The sequence below is a fragment of the Crocodylus siamensis genome, chromosome 9, assembly GCF_052110815.1.
Source record: "Crocodylus siamensis isolate JL-2025a chromosome 9, ASM5211081v1, whole genome shotgun sequence".
Classification (NCBI taxonomy): domain Eukaryota; kingdom Metazoa; phylum Chordata; order Crocodylia; family Crocodylidae; genus Crocodylus; species Crocodylus siamensis.
In genome coordinates, this window is record NC_143403.1 from 59,379,646 (window position 1) to 59,404,613 (window position 24,968).

General features: G+C 44.2%; 1 protein-coding gene across 2 annotated transcripts; it reads left to right on the plus strand.

Moving 5' to 3' along the window:
• The first annotated feature begins 335 nt into the window (after window positions 1–335).
• Window positions 336–19,140, plus strand: TOP3B (DNA topoisomerase III beta). 2 transcript variants are annotated; one of them, XR_016444149.1, is made up of 18 exons: window positions 336–492; window positions 634–765; window positions 1,848–1,954; window positions 5,775–5,849; window positions 6,812–7,008; window positions 7,730–7,886; window positions 9,539–9,652; window positions 10,682–10,772; window positions 11,075–11,229; window positions 11,498–11,603; window positions 12,371–12,517; window positions 13,929–14,102; window positions 14,678–14,806; window positions 15,262–15,411; window positions 15,853–15,953; window positions 16,216–16,417; window positions 17,090–17,172; window positions 18,625–18,760. XR_016444149.1 is itself a non-coding variant. In XM_090062621.1 (17 exons), the coding sequence occupies exons 1-17, from the start codon at window positions 423–425 to the stop codon at window positions 19,104–19,106; spliced, it is 2,589 nt and encodes an 862-aa protein (XP_089918747.1). In that variant the 5' UTR covers window positions 336–422; the 3' UTR covers window positions 19,107–19,140. The 2 variants fall into 2 exon arrangements, 1 of the variants encoding a protein (XP_089918747.1); XM_090062621.1 differs by lacking the exon at window positions 17,090–17,172 and having other exon boundaries at window positions 18,625–19,140.
• The last annotated feature ends 5,828 nt before the right edge of the window (window positions 19,141–24,968 follow it).

Sequence of the window (24,968 nt, forward strand, 5' to 3'; positions counted from 1 at the left end):
GAGTTTCCTTTTGAATCCAGACACATCACCATCACATTTCCTGTAAGGGATGATGCTGTTTGGAGGAATACAATTAACTCCTCTTCTGCTTTCTCCCCCCCAAAGAAGTATCTCAAGCCAAAGGTGGTGCAGGGCGGCCATGGGGAATGTATCCTAGAGCTAGCAGTGCACCCCCAGAGGCACGGGGCACCCTTAGGCTCGGTGCAAGAAGGAGCCCGTCCCTGCATCACCCAACTCCGGAGCCACCCACCGCCACCCGCTTCTCCGGTCCCCGGGGGCGGGGCCACACCACGAGGGGCGGAGCCGGAAGGCACGGGCGGGAATGACGGGTTGTACCGGGGCTTCCGGCGCCGTGCCCCGGAAGCGGAATCGAGGCTGGTCCGCGGCGTCGCCGGCGGGACGAGCGTAGCGTCCGGCGCACGATGCGGGCCGTGCTGATGGTGGCCGAGAAGCCGTCCCTGGCGCAGTCCATCGCCAGGATCCTGTCGAGAGGTGCCCGGGGAAGTGGGGTCCGGGTCTCGGGGGGGCGGGGGCAGGTCTGAGCCGTAGGCAGCAGAGAGCCCCCAGCGCGAGGGGAAGGCCTCTTCGGGCTGGGTGGCACCCGCGGACTCGCCTTTCCCCTTCCCCTGGTAGGAAACATGACCTCCCGCAAAGGACTGAACAGCGCCTGCTCGGTGCATGAGTACGGGGGGTCCTTCGCCGGGCAGAGCGCCCACTTCAAGATGACATCCGTGTGCGGCCACGTGATGACTCTGGACTTCATAGGTATTGTCCATCTGCGGCGCGCCCGACTGCAACGGTCCCTGTCCTCTGCGTTATTCAGTAAGAAGTAGGAGGGCTGGACCTCCAGCTTATTTGGGAAGAGAGGTGCAAGGGAGCCAGGGAGAGTGGAAGCAGGCGGCCTTCTGCGCTACCTGCAGATTGGGGTTAGGAGTGGTGGGTTGGTTTCTGCATTCAACTTGGCCTAGCCTGGGGCGAATCGCTTGTTTTCTCTGTGCTGCCCATGTTTTACCTGTCAACGGGGAGCTCGGAGCCTGCGTTTGTTCAAGGTTGGAAAATGCCTTGAGATCCTTGGATGGAAGTGACCTGATGACCACAGCATGCCACCAACTATTTAAAAAGACGCAGCCTAAAATAAGCAGTGGTTCTGAGGTTGTTTTATGCAGTGTATGAAGCTTTTGTCTGTAGGTTGGTGTTGCACTGACTTGCTGGTGACTTGGGGCTGCTCGTTTGTTTCTAAGTAAAATGAATATAATCTTCAACTACCTTCCAGATGCTGTGGGCATTCAGGAGGTTGTACAGTGCTTTGCATAAGAACAGTGCTATGTAATTATTGAAATCACTGGTAGCAGCAATATGATTTAAGTCACGTGAGCAGGGAAAATGGAAATCGGGCAATAGTCTGATCCTGAAGAGCAGGGGGGCTGGCTTGGACAAACAGGTTGACATGGTTAGGCCCCAACTGAGTGTATGTGAGAAAAAACAATGGTGACTCTGCCTAAGGGGCTGTCAAGTGTAGAATCCATATAAACAGTGAAAATGGGTTTTCCTTCTCTCTCTAATATTTTGCTTATGCTAATCTGCAGTTACTTTTTTCTAAATATAAATACAGTTATGACTTTTTTTCTTTCTCCTGAAGTTGTCACTTTAACAAGTCAGCTCTAACTGTAAGTCAGTGACTATTACGTTACCTGGCACTGTAGTAGGAAGGAATTTTGGACAGTCAAGGCTAATAGGTGAGGTTGAATGGTTACCCCATGAGTGAATGTTAGAAAGCCATGAGTGTGTACAGTTATGGTTTACTTACAGCATCTTGGAACTCCAGCTAATATGCATCCCCATTTTAGGCAAATATAACAACTGGGACAAAGTGGATCCAGCAGAACTTTTTAGCAAAGCGCCAACAGAAAAGAAAGAAGCTAATCCCAAATTGACTATGGTGAAATTTTTACAGGTACTCTGTTATTAGATCTGTTTTAAAGCTGTTTTATTGTTTTATTTGGTTTTTAAATTTGTTGCAGTTTACCCTCTTTAGTCATCCGACTGTCTGTTCTGTCTTTGTAGGGAATGAAGCCAAATGGCTGCTACTTGTAGGCAGGGCCATCCCTAGGAGGGTGGGAGGAGGATTGGGGTGACCACCCTGGGCCCTGTGCTTTGGGGCGCCCCGCAGAGCTTGGCGGAGTAGTGACTCTGCGCTGCTGCCAACTTCACTTCCAGCTGCTTACTCCTCTCCCCCCCGCTGAATCCGATACCAGCTCCTTGTGTCCAGAGGTGGGGCCCCGCACAGGCTGACTCTTGTAGGGCAGGGGTGTCAAAAATAAAGTTCATGGGTCAGATTTGGCCCTCAGAGCCCCACTATGTGGCCCTTGGTACTGCTCCTGCATCTGGAGTGGACCTATTTGCAGCACATGGTGTGCATTAGAGCGGCCTCATGCAGAGCTCAAGGCCTGAGCCACACATAGGCCCTGTCCCCCAGCTGATATGGAACACGTTTTGTACACAGTACCTGCTCCACCCAGTCTAAGACATGTGCTCCATGTAGTGCCCACTCTGGCAGGTCCAGGACCCATGTTGCATGTGGCTCCCTCTCCTCTGGCAGGTCCAAGTGCTGCATGCTGCATAGGTCCCAGATGGGCTAGAGTGTCCGCATGCATGCAGTTTGTATCCTGGACTGGCCCTGCCTAGGCACTGTGTGTGGTACAATCCTGGACCAACCAGAGCAAGCACCACAAGCGTTGGATCTGGCATGAGTGGGAGGTGTTGCTCTTTGGGCCTGAACTGGTCCATGCAGCCAGTCACATGCCATTCATCCAGCCCAATGGACTGACCCTGAACCACTCATCCGGCCTCTGGGGCCAGATTAATTTGACATTCCTGGTGCCAGAGGACTGGAGGAGGGCCAGCATGGTTCCCATTTTCAAAAAAGGGAGGAAGGACCCAGGAAACTATAGGCCAGTCAGTCTTACCTTGATCCTGGGTAAGTTTTTTGAGAGAATTGCCCTGGCGCATGTCCACAAGGGGCCAGCGCGGGGGGGAAGGGGGAGGGTTATGCTTAGGGGCAGTGAACACGGATTCACTAGAGGCAGGTCCTGTCAGACCAACCTGGTGGCCTTCTATGACCAGATCACAAAATTCTTAGATGCAGAGGTAGTAGTGGACATAGTCTTTCTGGACTTTCGGAAGGGCTTCGAAACTGTCTTATCCCATTCTCATTAAAAACTAGGGGACTGTGGTGTCGACACCTGCACAGTCAAATGGGTCGCTAACTGGCTGGAGGGCTGCACCCAGAGACTGGTGGTGGACGGGTCATTTTTGACCTGGAGGGATGTGGGCAGCGGGGTCCCCCAGGGCTCGGTCCTCTGGCCTGCACCGTTCAAAATCTTCATCAGTGACTTGGACTAGGGTGTAAAAAGGACACTGTTCAAATTTGCTGATGACACTAAGATGTGGGGGGAAGTGGGTATGCTAGAAGGGAGGAATAGGCTGCAATCCGACCTAGACAGGTTACAGGGATGGGCGGATGAGAACAGGATGGGTTTCAACACTGACAAGTGCAAGGTGATGCACCTGGGGAGGAAGAACCAGCAGCATACTTACACACTGAGAAACTGCCCTCTCGGTGCAGAGGCAGAAAAGGATCTTGGAATCACTATTGATGCCAAAATGAACATGGGCTGTCAGTGTGGGGATGCAGTCAGGAAGACCAACCATACCTTGTCATGCATCCACAGATGCATCTCAGGCAGGTCCAAGGAGGTGATCCTCCCCCTCTGTGCAACACTGGTCAGGCTGCAGCTGGAGAACTGCATCCAGTTCTGGGCGCCGCACTTCAGGAGGGATGTGGACAACATGGAGAGGGTCCAGAGGAGGCCACTCGTATGATCAGGGGACAACAGGGCAGGCCCTACGAAGAGAGGCTACGGGACCTGAACCTGTTCAGCCTCCAAAAGAGAAGGCTGAGGGGGGATCTTGCGGCCTGTTATAAATTAGTCAGGGAGGATCAGCAGGAATTGGGGGAGTCACTGTTCCCCCGAGCACTGCCAGGAGTGACCAGGAATAACGGTCACAAGCTGGCAGAGGGTAAATTCAGATTAGACATCAGGAGGAGCTATTTCAGTGTCAGGGCAGCTAAGATCTGGAACAACTTCCAAGTGAAGTGGTGCTGTCTCCTACCCTGGGGGTCTTTAAGAGGAGGCTAGATGTACACCTTGCTGGGGTCGTTTGACCCCAGTACTTTTTCCTGCCATGGCTTGATGATCTGCTCAGGTCCCTTCTGACGCAACTAACTATGAAACTCCTGTCATAGGGAAAAGTTAAGGTTCAAGGTATAATTTCTCCCTTGGATACTGCCAAGACAGAGCTTATTACATTTTTATTCTAGAGACCAGTCCAGTTTTTCTGTGTGCATCTTCGTTCTCATTTCTAGAGAACCATTAGTGTAGTTTTTACCCTTTGGAGATGGAAGTTTGTTCTTCCCAGCTGCATTTATCCCCAGATGCAGACAGTTTGAAGTTTGTAAATGGTTTAAAACAAAACCAGTATTTTTCCATTCCCATGTCTATTTTACCCATTTATTTGCTAAACTGGTCGGGACAGAGATTTGCTGATCCTTAACTTTTAGAGTTAACAGTAACATTGCTGTCAATTCTAATTGTTAGCATAGGCTTGGTAGCAGAGTGGTGTATGTATTCTTATGTTACTAAAATTTGTTTCCTTTCCAAAATTCACTATATGACATTTACTAGTAAATGTTATGACGACCAGTATTACATTTTGTAATGCATTATTCTTTTCTATTGTACACTTGAATGTTAATTAGCCAAATTCCATAGCTGTCTCAAATGTTAATGTAAAATAATGTACCTAGTTAAATACTGGGAATTTAATCTCTTCTCACTTTCCCTTTATCTTATTTTTGAGGCTGGTACTGCAGGGTACTTTGTCCTTCATGACACTTGGACATGCCCTCCAGTTCTGCCCTTACAAAGGCAGCTGGCTTCCTCAATCTGAAATATGTTATGCTTCTTGGATTGCAGGATGTGAAATGTTTAGCTGCTATCTTTACTTTTGTAAATTTGGAGCCTTGGCTTCCAGTATGTTGGAGTCTTATCTGGGGGAAAAATTCAGAACCATCTTCTTAAATCTCTGTTGTCTTCAATATAGGAAGCAGCTCTTTGACCAGTTCACCTAGTCAGCTGTTTCATTAATATAATAGATTAATTAGCTAGGCCAAAATGTTTTCCCCATTGAACTATTTGGCCATGTTTTCCAGGATTTGATCCTCGGTTTAATATTCCTCATACTTTTTCTTTTTTTTTAATTACTTGTACCATGCCCAAGCCTTCGAAAAAGGAGTGGTTGGTTAAATTTTGATCATTGTACACTAGGGCATCCTCCAGAAGGCAGCTATATTGCTGCATGTATAGTGATTACATCTGGTGTTCTGAGACTCTAGAGTACTTTTCAAAGAATGAATTAAGTTTCAGAGCCACCCTGATATGGAAGTTGAACTAGTTCAAATTGTGCATGCAGTCTGTGGCAGAGCCAGGAAGAGTTTCCTGGGGCAGTGAACTGCGTATCTTGCATCACCTGATGTTCTGTCTCTGGCTCCCAGGCCCTGCTTTAGCCACAGGACTGTCTTCCTATCCCCTTCATCTTTGCTCCAAAAAACATTCTCTTCTTCATCCCACTAGATTTTGAGTTTAGCATAGGCAAAATCATGGGTAAAGAGGTACCTGACTTTTGATTTTTAACTTTGTTAATTTATCTTAAAGGTGGAAGGAAGAGGCTGTGACTACATTGTGTTGTGGCTGGATTGTGATAAGGAAGGGGAAAACATCTGCTTTGAGGTAAGATTACTGTTACCTAGTAATGCAACATATGTAAGTTCACTGTATGTTATGGTTTATAAATAAAATGATAACTTTGTTAGTTCATAGATGCATACGAAGGTCCACACAAACTGGGGGAAGGCTTTGAAGGTGTAGAATGGCTTAGTGAAAATGTTATGGAGCTTCAACCGCTAAGACTCCAACTAAAAATTGCCCATTTGTTGATTTTGCTCATCTGTGGTGTATAGTAATTTATGCATCTAAGTGTTTAGGCCTTCTCATGCTTTGAAATCCATTATGTTTCACTGCTGTTTTAGCTGCTATGCGTTTGTAAAATCTTAGCCATTGTAGTACTCTGCTCTTCAATAAGGTAGAGATCTCTCTCAAGTACAGAATCATAAGGATTTTTTTTCTGTACAGCAAGTATATAATTAAAATTAACATGTTTTGCATAAGAAGATGGTATTGGTTTGTATACCCCTAGGTTTTGAACTTGTCCTGCAGTGGGAAATTTAACTTAAGGTAGAATTTGCTATGTTGCATTCAGATGTGTACCGAATACTAAGTGTTCATCTGCAGCATTAATGTAGCACTGTCTTAAGGACTGAATTGCCTTTGAGGTCTCGAAGTGAATTTTGGATAAAGCAGGTGAATTTTTGCCCAGTGACAGTCAGCTCTGCAAAAATGACTCATATGGTGTTTTTTTGGCTCTTTCTAGCAATAGTGTTTTACTTCTTGCAGCTGCATTGTGCGCTGCATTGTGTGAAATCAGTGCTTCAGACATACTATTCCATAGCATCCTTCTAAAATGATATATATGGGCAATAAAGCTCTTGATAGCATATTAAAGAAAAAATATGAAATCTTGGTGGGAAGGAGACTATCATGGGTTGGTTGTTATCTTGTATAATATCCATACAGGGTATAGATCAGAACCCTTGCCATCTATTGATTTCCGACATACTTTTGTTTCCTATAAGGTTCTTGACGCTGTTCTTCCTGTTATGAATAAACCTCGTGGCTCTGAAAGGACAGTTTACCGAGCTAAGTTCAGTTCCATTACTGACACGGACATCTGCAGTGCCATGAACCATTTGGGAGAACCCAATCGCAATGAGGCCCTGTCAGTTGATGCCCGCCAGGAGTTAGATCTGAGAATTGGCTGTGCATTTACAAGGTGACAGCATAGATGGTTCTTGTGTTGGTATTCATTTAGCCTTGTTAAATTAAAATGGTGACATTTCTTTTTTTTATTTTGAATATTTTATGAAATTGTTTAATATCGTCTCTCAATAGTGAGCTTCTAATAGTACTTGACTGCTATTCTGATCTATCTAAGTAGTTGTCTTGAACAATGGTCATCTTTGAGACTGCTTGATGTTCTGGTTGCTATCTCTTTCTTCCTAGCTTAATCAAGACTGAGATTAGCCTTATCTCATAAGATACTGCTGTTGGCTATTAACATCTTGGTTACTCTTAAAACACATGTATATACAAATTCTAATGCCCAAGTGTGTAAGTGAGTATTTCATATGTATTGGTACAAGCATGTGGACAGAACAGAAGCTTAAGCTCTTTATTTGTGCTTAAAACCTATCTGCTCTACTTCATCTGTCTCTTCCTATTCTGCTCTAATTTGAAGCTAAACCATTTTACTCTCAAACCTCATGGTAGAATTAAAGTGGTTTAACTCCAGTAGTAGAGGACTAGACAGACAAAACTGTTACACTAAATCAGCTGATGCTTATTTCTCAGTGGTAATTATCCTTCCCTTTTTTATAATGTTTTAATTTTTACATCTCTTTGAAACCTAAGAACATGGGGAATTTTGTTTTGATGCAAACAAACTTAACATGCAGATGTCTTAGGTTATTTTCCCTCAACACTTTTTCTCTTAGATTTCAGACTAAATATTTTCAGGGGAAATATGGCAATTTGGACAGCTCCCTCATCTCCTTTGGGCCATGTCAGACCCCCACACTTGGATTCTGTGTTGAAAGGCATGATAAAATCCAGTCCTTTAAACCTGAACCTTACTGGGTACTGCAAGCCAAGGTAATGTTTCATGCCATGTGCTAATGTTTTTATCAGTAAAATGCAGTCTTATTTAGCTTTGTGTGTTAACTCTTAAACTTCTAACTGCTGAGCATACTTGTGGTTTACCAATGGATTTTCATTAATTTTAAGTGCACATAATCACTTGTCCTGGAGCAGACTCAGAGGCATCTATGCTGAATTTGTATTGATTACATACATTTTATGAGGCTTCTCAAATTCAATCTTAGACTGAGCCAAAATGGTTTCCCTTTATTAGTTGTTTTATGTGAGCAAATCCCTAGATTGATTCTCTAGTGAACCTCAGTGCAGGTTTTTAGTAGTCTGCCAACAAACATTTGCCTTGCTGAGTATCAAAATCCTGAGAGGAAGGGTAACTCATCATATGAACTGGCAAATGAATCCTCTGAGTAGTTTGGCAGCTCACAGCAGACTCATGGCTTTGCTGCTGCCCATGTTCTAAGAATGGACCAAAATAACTGTTGTCAAAATGGTCAAGTGTCATCCATGCCTGGCAGCCCTCTGAGCTGGCCTAGTTCAGGCTTGCCAGTTTCTGTTGCCGGCAGCGCATGAGGGAGTAAGATGGCTAGCAACATGCTGATTGACTCTTGATTCCCCAGCATGAATTGAGGATCCATTTTTATAGCTGGGTCAACTGGGGTCAGCCTTTGGCCTGAGTCCCAGGCAAGTTATCAATTCATGCCTTTAAAATCATAGTGAGACACCTTAGTTGCTCTCCTGTTGCACCCCGGAATTGCTGTTTTTGTTCCTGGTGAGGCTTTAGGGAGAGGACAGTAAAATTGTTTGTTTTAAATTGAAGCTAATTTGTACCAACTGTTGCTGCCTTTATCATACCTGCATGCAGATTCCTCCTGGACTGATACCAGGTTGTTGCTGTTTTCCAAGAACCTAAGTCGGATAATATGTTTACCATGAGAGTGGTTTGATGTTTTTTTCTGACACAAGGATTTTAAACAAGTTATGTTGGCCATTGCTGTCTGAGAGAATGCCTGGTGGATTAGATGCCTATAATTACATAATCTTTTGAGTTATCTGCAGCTTGTTCAGGCTGTAGATCACCACATTGTGCAAACAAGTGAAATATATTTATTTTAAAAAGAGAAGTAATCTAATTGGGTGAACTCCACTAACTCAGGTGCCCTGTTCCCTAAGGCAGTGGTTCTCAACATTTTTTGTACCGGGACCCATTTTTAAACATGGATGCCCAGTCCCAATCCAGTTCCCCTCAGTCCCCAGTGTGTGGGGCAGGGACTGGATTTGTGTGGGGGATGGTGGTGCCCTCAAGCAGCCCATTGCAGGGTGGAGCTCTGCCAGCCTGCAAGGCAAAAGCCATTCGTACCCATGTTTTTCTTTTTTAAAGGAGAATCCATTTTTAAAGTTTGTTCACAACCTTTTCATATATTCTTGCAACCCACTTTTTTGAGTTGTGACCCACAGGATGAGAAATGCTGCCCTAAGGCATCATCTTGGAAGCCATGCAGTCAGTTAGTTTAATGGAAGTGCCAATTGTGAGTAATAACTGTTGTCTCATTGTGAACTGCTGTAGGATTTGCCTCTTGTGAGAAGTATGCGTTCTTGAGCTTTTAAAAGTAGTGAACAACTTGTTGTATTTGTTTATTTTTATTCTGTAGGTGAACCATGAAAAAGAAAGCTCTCTTACTCTGGAGTGGGATAGAGTGAGGGTATTTGATCGAGAGATAGCCCAGATGTTCCTTAACATAACAAAGATAGCAAAAGAGGCAAAGGTAAGAAACACTTCAGTACGAGTGAAACCATGTACTGCATGATAAGTACTGTGTATATATATGTATGTGTGTATGTTAGGGGTGCACCGATAGAGATTTTTGGGGCTGATATAGATAGCCGATTTTTCGGGATTTTGATCCGATTTCCAATGCGCAGCCTGGCAGCTTGAAGAGCAGTGTCTGGCTGGTAAGTCTGTTCTGGGGAAGGAAGGGGGTGTGAGGCATGTAGATCATGGCCCCAGTAGTGAGGGAGGGAGGTGCTCATCCAGGGGGCAGCTCCCGCCACTGCACGTACCCCGGGAGGGCGTGGGGGGTATGTGTCCAGAATCTGCACATGGTGAGGCATGCTGCCGCTGAAGGCTGGGGCCGGGGCCACACCAGACTCTTCCCTACAGGGGCTGTGCCAGGCTGTGCTAAGGGCGGGCAGCAGCAGCGCTGGGAAAGGGGCTGCAGCCATCCCAAAATTCACCACAGCACACCACCCCTCCCCCCAACTCCCCTTCCCAGTGCCAGCTCCGCCCACCCCAGGTTGGTGGGCTGTGCTGCTTGTTGCCTAGAAGCTGTGCTGCAGCTGCGCACACGCATGTGGCATTTATCAGCCACATCAGGCTGATTTTCTGATGCAGTCAATTTTCTTTATATCTCTGCTAATATCAGCTCAATGTATTGGTGCACCTCTAGCATGTGTATGTATATTTAAGCTTAGAAAAATACAAGAAAATCTAGGGATTTTTTGTTTTAGTTCCATTTACTAAAAATGCAGAATAAAAGAGATTTCTAACGGTAGTTCCTGTTGTGTTGATGTGCCTAGTATTACATCCTCTCCATTGAACTTCTTTTCCTTGAGATAAAGATTTCTATTCTTTGAGTAAAACATAAAACATAATAGGCATCACCAGAAGGCATGGCGGACCCTATGTTACCTATGATGTTCTTATATTATATCATCTTTAGAGGGATATGAAATGCATGCAATCATCCTGCACTGAACATCAGAATTTACTGTGAAAATGCTGTTCTGTGTCCTAGGTAGAATCTGTGAGTAAGAAGGAGAAAGTGAAGCAGAGACCTCTGGCATTGAACACAGTAGAAATGCTGCGAGTTGCCAGTTCTGCTTTGGGTATGTAGATAGTATGAAAGTAAAAATGTTCTTGTTTTGAAACTGATTAAAAAAAATTAGGGATATTCAGAATAGGCGGTGCTAGCACTGCATACACATGATAAAGATTCTTTCACCATTTTTCTGATTTGCTAAGAAGTTTGAGAGAATTTCAGAAGTGAAGGTATCATGTATGTAGCAAATCATGGTCATGAGATCCTCTGTGGAATGGGCACCCTGGAATAACTTAACGCCTGTCATGAAGAAATATTTGCTGTGTCAGTAAATCAGAGATTAAGCCATATTGCTGTGATCTCTTGCAGGAATGGGTCCACAGCATACCATGCAAATAGCAGAACGACTTTATACCCAAGGGTATATTAGCTACCCTCGAACAGAAACTACTCACTATCCGGAGAACTTTGACTTGAAAGGAGCTTTGAGACAACAAGCCAATAATCCGTACTGGGCAGAAACAGTAAGTATATGAAATACAAGATGAGTTGTTAAATTCTTTCTTGGTAAATGTGTTAGGAAAAATTGCATCAAGTCAATGCCCTCACATGCCACTTGTATCTCATGGTGGTCTGTAGTCATTGTGTAAACAAAATGCAAGTATTGCATGCTGATGGCATTTATTTCATGGGGTTTCTATTCTAATAGATTACACCTGAAAAGCAAGTGAGCCGATAGAGAGAGACTGCATTACCAGCCTCTCTCTGTTTTTCCCCCTTCATTTTCTGTAGGTAAAAGCATTGCTATCGGAAGGTATTAATCGTCCAAGGAAAGGTCATGATGCAGGGGACCATCCTCCAATAACTCCAATGAGAGCTGCATCAGAAGCAGAGTTAGGTACAGACAAATCCCTGACAATAGAACAGTTTGATAGGTTTGGCCCCTTTGCCACTCAATTTTCCAACAGCAAACTGGGGATGAACTATATTACCCTTTTTTTTTTGAAGTGTGTGAAGTCTAGATGCAGGAACTTTATGCTAATTAATTCCATTATAGAAGCATGGAGTATTCAATTAAATGTAACATGACTGTGATAAACTGAAAATGGACAGGGAGTTACCTTGTGCAAGACTTCAGTGCAGATTGCCTTAAACCACAAGCATTTAATGAATTGGATTAAAAATGGGTTAAGTCTTGTGGAATAGAGTATTGATCTCTCACTTAAAATCAAATCAGGATTTGAACTTTTAAGGGAAAAGAGAATGAGGATCTCTGCTCTGATTCACACAAGCAACAGTATTTCACAAGCTAGCCTTTCTTGAATGAAGACTGCCATTTGTGTTATGAGTGGGAATTTTTTGGCAGACATGCAGCTTGCCTGTGTTATGCCTGTCACTCATTTTCACAAGAATTAAATTCTTATAACTAGCAAGTTGCTGTAATGTTCCTGGAGTGATGTGTTCTTCATCTACAGGGTCTTCAAGGAACAATCTTTAAAAGGGGGGAAAAAATGAAAGAAGGCAATTTGAAAGTTCAGGGACCAATTATTTCTGCTCAGTTTATGAAAATTTGGTGCTTTCTTTTGTTTTCTTTTTTAACAACAATATTTTTATGGAGCAACGTGAATTGGATTATGTGAATAACAAGGTGTTGTCTGTCTTCAGGTGGAGATGGATGGCGATTATATGAATATATCGCTAGGCATTTCATTGCTACTGTCAGCACTGACTGCAAATACCTCCAGACCACCATATCTTTTAGTATCGGTCCTGAACATTTTACATGTATAGGAAAAATGGTTACTTCACCTGGTAAGGAAAGCTTGAGAGTAAAAGTTTTTAGTTAGTAACTCCGTGTCCTCTGTCTCTTCTTCCCTTTGGCAAAATGGTGCTGAGGAGCTGAATTAAAAGATAAAGTATTAGAGGCAAGAGAAAATTTTGAAGGCTGTTTTGTTGTTTGTTGTTGCTGTTGACTGCTTCCTTCATCTCCACACTTATTTCCCAGTTTGACCCAGCTTATGATTTCCCTTGTGGTAGGACCCAAAACAGGTTAAACGCTGCTCATACATACAAGGTGGTTTTGGATCAGTGTGTCAAACATAAGGCCTGCAGAGCCCCACCATCTGGCCCCTGGTGTTGCCCCAGGGTCTGATCAGACTCACATGACCATGGTGCAGGGCCAGACCACAGGCTGGATCAAGCCCAAGGACCTCCCCTCTCTTCCCTCAGCCTTTCCTCCCTCAGCCTGCTTGATCTGGTGGCTGCTGTAGCTGGTATGGGACCTGTGTTACCTGTGGTGCAGATCCCAGAGCAGCTGGAACGAGCATCACATGTGGCATGGTCCAGCGGGAACGGTAGCTGCTGGCATACAGTGCTTGGAGGTGCTGTGTAGTGTGGATCTTAAACTGACTGGAGTAGGCCCTGTGTAGTGCAGTCCTGGTGCTGGCAGGGCAGGTGTGATGTGTGGCGCAGTCTGGCCAGGACGGCCACTGTGTGCCACTGGGCTGTTGCTTTGGCCAGACTTTGCTGCATGGAACTCCCATTCTAGCTGCTCCAGAATCTGCACCTCACACAGTACAGGTACCAGCCTGATCTGGCAGCTGTTCCAGCCAGGTATACTGAGGGAGGGGAAGTGGGAGAGGGGGTTCCTGAGCTGGATCCAGCCTGTGGACTGGTCCTGCATCCCTTGTCCGGCCTGCAAAGCCAGTTGAATTTTGACACCCCTATTTTAGTGTCTGCTACACAAAAATAGAGACTTGTCCTATGCTGAACACCACCCATGCAAAGACACGCTTAGTGCTCAAGGGAAGTAATTCAGAAGCTGCACTGAGGCTTTGTTGTAATCTTGCCTAATGACACCTAGTATTTTTAAAATCTCCTCATATCTCTTTGAGATTCAATCTTGTGCTATCTTAGATCCAGCCAGGAAAGGCTGACTTTTGAGGCCTGCCAGTACCATTCAGGATTCCACAAAAAGGGATTGATGCTGGGTATTGAAAGGAACTCGAAAGGCATATGGAAAAGAGAAAAATAGGGCATTTCCTCAGTGTCTCCAGTGCCATCCTAGGGCACAGGAGTCTTGCATCTGTTTTCCTTTGTGACAGGGGCAACATTTTGTTAACTTGACCTGTAAAATGAAGCCCTGGTTAAAATTAAAATGTGTATCTATGTCTAGGGAAAACTGCCAAAGGGTTCAGTTTCTGTTGTGCTTATTTACCTCTAGGGTTCACAGAGATTATGCCATGGCACAGCATCCCCTTGGAGGAGAGCCTACCCAGCTGTGAGAGAGGAGATATTTACCCAATCAGTGAGATAAAACTGCTGGAGAAACAGACTAATCCACCTGATTACCTGACTGAAGCAGAACTCATCACGCTGATGGAAAAACATGGCATTGGTAGGAACTTGATTCTCTCACAGGCTGATATAGTACCCCTTAAAAGGGATAGGAGGGCCACCTCTTCTGAACTCTCTCATGGCCCGGTATAAACTTGAGCTGTTTCTATAAATATGTGCAGTAATGGTTTCCTGCACACGCTTGCATTCATACATGTTTCTTTCATGGCTACCGCTTTTCTGGCCAAACACAGTGTCTTCTGTAAGCCATTTTCATCAGTCTTCAGTTAGCCAGAGAATGCACTTTGAAAAAAAGAGAGTATGCTCCCACCTTCTGAATTTCCTGCCAGTTGCCTTGCTGGCAACTGAAGCATTTAACATCAAAGCATATATTGCAGAAATATCAGAACTGGAAAGGTGCTTTGTGCCTTCATCAGTTTATAAAGGACTCTATGAATTTTTTAGCAAAGAAGGAATCAAACAGCTGGGCAGAAGGGCATGGGAAAAACTTAGTACCCCATGCCTTTGGAGAAAAGCCATTTGTTCCGATTCTGGCAACCTGAGAGGGAAAAGAAACTAGAATAATTTAACCTAAGAGTAAGTAAGAATAAGAAAAGTATCTTGTCTATGTGACAGGAACTGATGCAAGTATTCCAGTCCACATTAACAACATTTGCCAGCGAAACTATGTCACAGTGGAGAGTGGCCGCAGACTAAAACCTACAAACCTTGGCATTGTTCTGGTTCATGGGTACTACAAAATAGGTCAGTTGTTGCTTTTTCTTTTCTCATTTGCTTAGCACTTAATTATATTCCTGGCTAGCTATAGTTAGTAATACATTAAGGGTAACTCTCTACCCAGGGCTGTGGTGCTCAGTCCTAAGGCAGGAGGACAGATTTAAGCTGAGTTACTGTGGTGGTTTATATTTACTCCATCTTTGGAGCATCAGTGATTAATCTCCTTTTTTTGGAAAGAGCTACTTTCCACTCTGAGAGTGTGAGGTAGTAGCTCTGAAGTTGGCCTTTTACAAATGACATTTCTGACTGTAAGTCATGTACCTAATGGGATACTTGTAATTCTTAAAACCACAATGAGTGATAGAATGGTCTGTTTTTTAGCTCCTGTATCTGACAGCACTTGGTCAGTTTTCCCCATGCTGTCAATCAGTCTCTCCTCATTTCATTGTGGTTTCTCTTATGCCCCCCTCATTTCTGGTTAGATGCGGAACTGGTGCTTCCTACGATCCGCAGTGCAGTTGAGAAGCAGCTCAATTTGATATCTTTGGGCAAAGCCAATTACCACCAGGTCCTGGAGCATACCCTTGATATCTTCAAAAGGAAGTTTCACTATTTTGTTGATTCTATTGCAGGTAAGGCTTCCCTCACACCTGAAATAATCTACCCTGTGTAACTGAAATAAGAACTAGTCTGTGAGCCTTCAGTCAGTTTTCAAGGGGCCGGGCTTCTCATTTGGAAGGATACACAGAAGTGAGGCTCTTGTCATATGAACTTGTAGGTTGTACAAAGTCCCACTTTGGAGCCATCTTCTGGACATGTAGTGTTGTGTATTCAAAACTAAATTATAAAACAAGCTGAAATATTTTGGTAGCATCTCTTACATGCTTGTTGCTGCTCTTTTAGAAGCCTTTGTAATGCATCTACTTACTGTGCGCACATTGTGTGGGAGTTACACTGCTTAGTCATTGATAACTTTTCTTTCACCAGCCCAGAGATTTTCCCAGGCTGTGTAAAGAAAAGGGTCATTTCTCTGAAAGAGGTAATTTCTTCCAACACTGACTTCTTTTCTGCAGGTATGGATGAATTGATGGAAGTATCTTTCTCGCCATTAGCCGATACAGGCAAACCTCTCTCCCGTTGTGGCAAATGCCATCGTTTTATGAAGTACATCCAAGTAAGTCACCTAGAGCTTTTATATGTCCTTCAAAAGTAACTTGTTGAAGGTTAGCATATTAAAATATCCTTTGTTCTGTTTGGGTTTCCAATGTGACTTCTTGCAAACACATTTCTATTCTATAAAAGAATACATCTCCTTTTTCCATGGAGGAGGTTAGGGAGTAATCACTATTTGATTGCCAACTGACTAGAGGTTTTGAATGTCACAAATAGTGAATTTTGAAGTGCAGCTTGTTTATAGTTTTTTATCCTGCCTCTAGGCCAAGCCAAGTCGTTTGCACTGTTCTCACTGTGATGAAACATACAGCCTTCCACAGAATGGTACTATCAAGCTCTACAAAGAGTTACGTTGTCCGCTAGATGACTTTGAGCTGGTGCTGTGGTCTTCTGGATCCAGAGGAAAGAGTTACCCACTCTGTCCTTACTGTTACAACCATCCCCCCTTCAGGGACATGAAAAAAGGTAGAATTTTTGATTGACACATAGAGGAATAACTACATTGCACCAGTTTTTAGTCAGAAAAATAACTTTAAAACAAAATTTGTACAGGCCCCACATCAAATTACCAGAATTTGTAATAAAAAATATTTTGCTGCCAAAGTGCTTAAAAACAACTCACTTGTAACAAAGGGGCAGGAACAACATAATAAAGATTCTGTAGTTGGATTCTAGCTGACAGTTTGAGTGGTGGTGTGTATGAGGAGTAGTACAGTCCTGCCTGTTGTTCCCAGAGAGGTAGCCAGGCAGCGGCAGCTCCAGCTGCTGTGGTGCTGATGGCAGTGGCATGATAATAGCTATGACTGCAGCAGCAGCTATTTTTGCATCCCCTCTCCCTACAAAGGTGGCATCCAGGGCTGCTGCTCCCCCCCCCCCCAACCTCCACCTTAGACTAGTTATTCCAAGATTTTATGAGTTCATAAGGGCTAAATAAAATGCTTTAGAAATAATTGGTATGACCTGATACATATGGAAACTCATCTGAATAAGAAGGTACTAATTCAGCTTGGTCACATTTCTGACCATTACTATTCTTAAGGATCAAACAGTTTCTATAATAAGTCCTGCTTTACCGATTAAATTTAAGATACTAAAACTTTCAGATGACTTCTGTGAAATTTCCATTTGTTCCTGAAGGGAGGTAATTTTTTCTGAAGCTTGCGACAGCTGGAGAAGCAGTGAGATAAAAGCAGGGAAAAAAGAGTGGATTTAATTTAAAGGTATTTTATTATTTCACTAACTTTTGGAGTATGTTTAAAATCTAGTACAGAGCTACTAATGAAAATATTTTTTATTATTTTATTAGAATAAAACTTTACAAAGCTTGTTTATATTGGCAAAATATTTTTCAAAGTTTAAAAAATGCATTTGAAAAATGAATCAGTCTAATATTTGACCAGTTGTATTAAAAAAATCAAGCCTTTATATGAAGATCTGCAGTGTAGAGAGGGACAGCTGTGAAATAGCCCCCTATCAGCCTGCTCTTAAATAAGAAAAGCTGTTTACTGTAACTCACCTCACTCACTTATAAAATGGACATGCAGAATATTGAATAGGCCACTATAAAGGCATTTCTAATTCAGACTAAATTAGTAACCATCTGTGCACAAATGCTAGTTACTTTTCATAACACTCAGTGATGTGTAATGCATTTGTGAGCATTATGAAGATAACTTGCAAGATAATATGAGAAATTCCTGAAATCTGCCTGACACCTATGGAGGTTCTGTGTAATGCACTTCAGGTCACATAAAGAATGGAAGTGTCCCAGTATAGCAGTATTGGTTTATTGGGCTTTTATGTGTGATTTGGCTTACTAGTACACTCTTAGAAATAAAAGGATAAAGGCTACACAGTGACTAGATAAAAGGCCCTCCAATAAACACACATGGGCAATTACAGGGCACTGCTCTTAGAAAGCTATAGCTGGAAGTTAAACAGCTGTTCTGATTGAATTGGCATCTAGAAATCAAAAGGATCCTAACTGATTAGAGGCTTTTTGGGAAGGGAGAGTTTCCAGAGGGAAGAGAACTGCAGGTACTGAACCTGAGTCAGGCCTGCTGAAGTGATCACAGTTGGCATAGAGTGGGAAAATGTTATTAGACCACCCTAACAAGGGTGGTGTCTTAGGACCTGAGAGGGGTGGGGACTGGCACTTGGGAAGGGTCACAGTGCAGTGAGCCTGATAACTGACACTGACTTGAGGCTAAAACACTAGTATTTCATGATCATATTAGGTAACACTAAGGAGTCTCAACTGGGTTTCAGTAGTTCTTTTGTGCTCCTGTATTACAGCATACTTGTGATGAAAGGTGGTTCCTGTCTCCAGGTCACTTAGTATAAGATAAACTAACACTGGTTTATAAATAAACATGTTTTTAATGTGTATTTGCTTATAAACTGCTGCATAATATTTGAACTGTACAGTGACATGGATGGAGAAATCTGAGAGACGTTGTAGTACAAAGAGCACTGCACATCCAGATGGGACATCTGATGCATGATAACAAGCTCTGGTGTTGTCTTACGTGGTGAAGTTCTCTTGCACAGTGATGCTAAGAACAGGGGCTGTTTTAGCACTATTTAAACCCTATATCATATCTTCTTGTACATGGGTCAGATTGTGATGCAAGAACTTTCTGATTACCTGATTTTTATTTTTGTTTCTTTAGGAATGGGCTGTAACGAATGCACTCACCCCACGTGCCAGCACTCGCTGAGCATGCTAGGAATTGGGCAGTGTGTGGAGTGTGAGAATGGGGTTCTGGTGCTGGACCCAACTTCAGGTCCCAAGTGGAAGATGGCCTGCAATAAATGCAATGTGGTTGTGCATTTCTTTGAGAATGCCCACAAAGTCCGAGTATCACCCGAGACCTGTGAGGTGTGCGATGCAGCTCTTGTGGATGTGGATTTTAATAAAGCCAAGTCTCCTCTTCCTGGGGATGAGACACAACATTCAGGCTGTGTATTCTGTGACCCTGTGTTTCAAGATCTGGTGGAGCTGAAGCATGCAGCCATGAGGCACCCTATGCACCGTGGAGGCCAGGGGAAAAGGCAGGGTCGAGGAAGAGGGAAGGGCAGAAGGCTTGGAGGGAGACCCAATCCAAAGAAACCCAAGGACAAGATGGCAGCCCTAGCTGCTTACTTTGTATGATTCCCACAATATTAAATGAAAAATAAACCCTCTTGTTAAAGTTGGCCTTCCTCAGTTTCTTTTTAAAATGTTGCATATTGCTAAATTGCTGCCTTAAAAGAAAAGTAGTTTTGAGTCATTGTACAGTTTGTTTTTTCACACGCCTAGAAATATTAGAAAATCCCTGTAGGTGACTGGTTTCTAAGTGTGTGTTTCAGAAGCCTTACTTAAAAGCTAGTACCTGTCCAGGCACTTACATGGAGAAGGAGAAAAATTCAGGAAGCAATACTTTTTAAGAATTAGTTGTGCATAGCAGAAAGGAAATAAGTCTCTCCTTTTGTGTCATTCTCCAGCAGCTTTTGTCAGTGATATGAGAGCAGGGGTCTAACAGCTGATTAAATCAGTGTTCTGCTGTGGAAAGTGTAAAACAAGTCTTTGAAAATAAGACTCTTTACGCATGTCCAGACTGTAGGGATTGAGCATTGTTTATCCTGGTGTGCATTCAGGGGCTGTCATTCACTCCACTCCATTTTTAATCATCAGGGATTCAGGCTTTTTGTTTCCCATGGAAAATTGAGAAAAATGTGAATTTCCCCCTTTACCTAAGGAAAGCATGGATTTTCCATTTTAATGGAGAAACATGCAGATTTTGCAGTTTTGCAAAGAGCTCTCTGCAGGCTGGGGGGAGCAGGAGAAGAGTGGTGAGGCAGGGGTTATCACATGCATGTATATGCACATGGCTGTCAGGCAACCTGGAGAGCAGCTCCTGCAGGTATGGCTGGTGGGAGGGTGGGGTTGAGGCCTCCATAGGGAGGGAAGGAGTTGGGCAGGGCTGGGGCCGGGGAAGCGGGTTGTGGGGTTTGGGTCCCAGGGCCAGAATGCATGGCCACAGGGCCCCAGCAGAGACTGGGATGGGGTCATGGGTGGCTTGTCTGGGGGCAAGTGGGGCTGGTTCCTCACCATTGCACTCAATCCCAAGAGAGGACCCCTGGAGGTGGCAGCAGTAGCGTGGGTGGGATTGGGATGCCACAGGGGGGTTTAAGGGCAGCACCTCTCTGCCCCCCCCCATTCCTTGCAGGCAGTGAATACAGAAGGAGAGGGAGCAGCAGGCCCAGGCTGACTTGGTGGTAGTGGGGAGGGAAGGGAGCAGCAGACCCAGGCCGATTGAGGGGGTGGGAGGAGTGGGCCCAGCCCCAAAATGGGGAGGGGAGCAGCCCAGCTCAGCCCTGAAACGGGGAGGGGGGGGAAGAGGGGCGCCTAGCTCTGCCCCAAAACAGAGGTTATAGGGGGGCCTGCCAGGCCCCACAATGGCAGTGGGGAGGGTGGGGAACCAGGCCCGGCCCCATGGCAGAGTCGGGGATGGGGGAATGCCCCCCCACTCCATGGAGGAGGCGGTGGCATGCAGTGGTGGTGAGGGGTTGGGGCCGCTGCAGCAAATGGGGGATGGGAAGTGGCCCCAAATCCAAATGGCTGGGGGGAACAGGGTCAGGCGTGAAGCGATGGGGTGGGCGAGGGCACAGGGTCAGTGGGAGCCCAGATTGGGGGGGCAGGGCTGGACACTGGGCTCTGTCAGCAGCATTGGCCCTATCCCCCCTGCTCCTTGCAGGCCATGAAAACAGAGAGGATGGGGGGGCATGACCACGTCCCCTGGTATTGCAAGTGGTGGCAACAGAGCAGACGGGGTGGGGCCTAGCCCCAGCCCCAGTTCAAAGCAGAAAGGAGTGAGGGGAAGCAGGCCCAGCCCTCAACGTTGGGGGGGGGGGGGAGTGGGGCTAGACATGGGCTGCTGTCCCTGGCCGCCCCCTCCCCACACCCCCATCATTTTTGATGGGCAGTTGGCTAGTAGATATATAGCAGACTTTCGTTTTAATCTTTAAGAATGGGAGGAGGAAGGATCCAGGAAACTATAGGCTGGTCAGTTTGACCTCAATACTGGGTAACATTTTGGAAACAACTATAAAAAAATCCATTTGTGAGAGACTGGCAGAAACCATGATGCTGAGGGATAGCCAACATGGTTTCATTGCAGGCAGGTCATGCTTGATCAACCTTGTCTCCTATGATCAAGTAACGAACCACTTAAATGGGGGAGACATGGTTGATGTTATGTACTTGGATTTTTAAAAGGCCTTGGATATGGTTTCCCATGATGCTCTTAAAAAATAAAAAGACCCAGAATTGTGGGCTGGTATAGTCAAGTGGGTTGCAAACTGGCAAAAGTGTCAAACCCAGAGACTGTTAGTGGGCCAGTCTGTATCATCTTGGCGGGTGGTGGCCAGTGGTGTCCCACAGGATTTGGTTCTTGGCCCCATGCTGTTCAACTTCTTTATCAACGATTTAGATGAGGATGTGGAAAGCACGCTGGGCAGGTCTGTAGACAATACTAAGTTATGGAGAAAAGCGATCGTGCTAGGGGATAGCATGCACATTCGAGTGGACCTGGACAAGTTTGAAAGGTGGATGGAGCAGAACTGGACGCAGTTCAATAAAGATAAATCCAGAGTGCTCCATCTGGGAAGAAGTAACCAGTGACATGAATATAGGTAGGTTAGGAGCAGATGTCCTGGCCCGCATGATGGCCAAAAGGGACCTCAGGGTTATGGTTGATCACAGGATCAACGTGAGCCGCCAGTGCAATGCTATAGTCAACACAGCTAATAGCATACTGGGATGCATTAACTGATGCATCACGAGCAGGGCTAAGGAAGTGATGCTTCCTCTTTACTTGGCGTTGGTGAGATCCCAGCTGGAGTACTGGGAAGAGAAATTGCTATTTTTTATTAGATAATTTCCTTTTTTTTTTTTTTTACCAGGGAAAACCAGGATCCCTGCTAATCATCTCTGCTCCATTTTGTTCTAATTCTCTCTAGTCTTCTCAGCTTTCCTGATCTGCATCTTGTGTTAACAGATTCCATTACGGTACTTTTGACTGTGCTGCAACACCCCACAGGGTGCAACGCCCTGCAATGTCTTGGCCATTGCGCTCTGTTTTTTGAAGTGCCTGGAAATGCTTTTTACCTCTAAGCATGTTTTTATTATCTCTGGCCACCTATACACAACCTCTTCCCTTTTTTTCTGTGCAGGGCCTCAAACTGATCCTGCTGATCACCTGTTCTCACTAACTGCATAGATTTGTTCTTCTATCTTGTAATTTTGATAATAGCTTTATTCGTTTTTGGCTTTTAAAATGCATTAACCATTAATTCTTAAAATTAGAAAAAATAATATGGTGCTGCATCAATTCAACTGAATCCCCACATCTTTTCCTTTACAGTGGCAGGGCTTGGAACTTGTTTGCTGTAGGGTGGAAATAGTCCACCAGAGGGCAGCAAGGCACTGCTTACACAGCATCCTTCATTGTCCTCTTCTGTACATGGTGGTTTGCATGTGGAACTGTCACTGGAAATTGTCTTCCAGGAGGGGGCTGGAGAGATGCTGAGGGTGATGGGCATGTTCAAAGTTTTTCCATTTAAAATGTAAAATGAACGAAGGCATATTCTGGCGTGTAGCTTGCAAAGCACCAGTGAGAGAGTTCACAAGCTGACTGGGTTCCCAGACATGCATCTTTCATCATGAAGCATGCAAAGCTGATTAAAGAAAAGTCAATCTATGAAGCTACAGAAGAGCTACAGGTTATAACATTGTTGTTTCCTACTTCACCTTAGAAATGTAATGCACAGGGTGAAGATATTTTGCATGCATCTATTATTTAAAACCAATTTAAAGTGTCTCCTGTGATGCTTGTCTTGATAGGAGGGAAAACTACTTGTATCTGAAATGGAGTTGCTTTAGTGCTTTGTGCAGGAGGGAAAAAAATCAATGGTCTAATTTATACTGCTGGGTTACATATTTATCTGTGCCTGAGGCACTAATGTAGTCAACAAAAGGTTTGTTTCTATTAGTTACAGCAGGAATGTAGCTCAGTACTTTGGGGATCATTGGTGTTTATACCAGGCGGATAAGCAGTGAATTTAAGAGGATCAGCATTAATAAGCATCAAGATATAGTTCAGTAGGGGTCGGGGGGAAGGAATTTGGGGATGGGAGTTTATGCATAAGAACAAAGGACTCCAGAAAGGGAAAAAGGATACAGTGCTGAGCAGAAAGGAATATTTGCATTGTAATTCATTAGGAGCAGATGCTGAGGATGGAACTAAATGAGTCTGTGCTCAAGTTTGCTCCCATAAATTGTTAATAGGTAGCTTTTTGCTCTTTGTCCCTGTGTGTTACTGGTGGGGCCAGGTGTTCTCTGCTCCCTCCTACATAGTTTTGATTTGCTAGGCTTGCCTGTCAGTCTGTCTCCTTAGAATTTACTTTCCAGGTGCAGTCCCAGCATTTAGGGAGTCTATACATTTGTAAATTGAGGTATACTAGATGGAGTGAGATGAACAGTGCTGCAGGCATCAGTCATTCTTGCCACCTCTTCACCCTCCTTACTTAGTCCCATCTCTAGATATTTTAGTCAAACTTAGACTATAACCCCCCCACCCCTTTAAACTTTGGGGAGAACTGAAACTGCAGGTGGCAGATTGAAACATTGGTGACTTAATGGTCAGATTCATACTTCTGAGGAATCTATCTTCCAACTTAAACAAAACTCTCTTCTGCTTTCTAGTACTGTTAGAAGCACTTGAGGAACTGTGCAGAGGTAGAAGAAGCAGTTAAACAATCATGCTGCTGTCAAATCTGACTTGAACTCTGTACTTCGTGGCCTAAACCAGATCTGGCTTTGAACTCTACAAACAACCCAGCTTTTGAAATATCATCACTGTTCTGCAACACTGTGCAAATCAACATGCAGTTCTGTATGGGTGTAAACTCTGTCGGTGAATGATACCTGAGGAAGAATTTAAAGATTCATATTTGGGCATCAGCCCTTAAATTACACTGTATAGGACCTACTATACTATAGGTGGACCCTAGTGAGTTAATACTCCTACTGATTTCATATAATTCTCTGTGGACACAAAGGTCTGCTCATGTGGAGCAGTTCGCAGGATGGGGGCCATAGTTGCTAATAGTCTGTTCTATTCATAGTGCGTGTGTTAAGAATGGAATTCCCAAAATAAGAATAAGCTTGGTACTAACACCTAAAATTAGCACAGGTTTCCAAGTTATATACATTTATGGCTACTCCAAGCTGATGTCGCAATGTGTTTAACCCTGAACTCCCATTCACTTAGGCTGAGCTCCCCAAACTCTTTTCACAGAGCTGAGCCTTCCAACATCTAATTAAAAGCTTGGGGATAAAGATTATTCTAAAGACCCAGGTCTCTGTGTAGCCCTGTAAATTTTCTGGGAACTTCCCAAACATTTGTTCCCACAAAATCTCCTGTGAAAGTGTCTAAGTGTAGAAGTGAGCGCGTTTTGAAGCATAGATGCTCCTTCCCCTTTTGTTTCCAAAGATACCATTTATACTGAAAATGTGTCCATTCCAGTGGCTTTTTTTGTGGAAGAAATGCAACCTAATATTGCTTATTCAAGACAACAACTCCTTCTATAGGCTGCTAAAATACTTAGCCACAAAATGTTCCATAAAATACCCATTTTCAGCAGCTCATGTAGCACAAATAGAACTCTTTCATTGGTAGATTTTAACTAGATACAATTCTCAATGGGTATAAATTGTCATAACTCTGTTAGAGTCATTGCTGCATTGAGCTTTTTACTATGGTTGAAGCTCTGGCCTGATATTGTATGCAGCCTGCCTTAAGTGGTGTGGTGGTGCTTGTTGAGGTTAAACACCTGTCATGTTCCAGTCCTGAAGCAGCGGAATTTCAGTAGGGAAAGTGATTTCTATGCAAATAATTTCCAAGTGCACCATGGTCCTTTTGGGTGAAAGCTGTGATATAAACAAAGCCTTGCTTTTGGTCACATTGGCAAA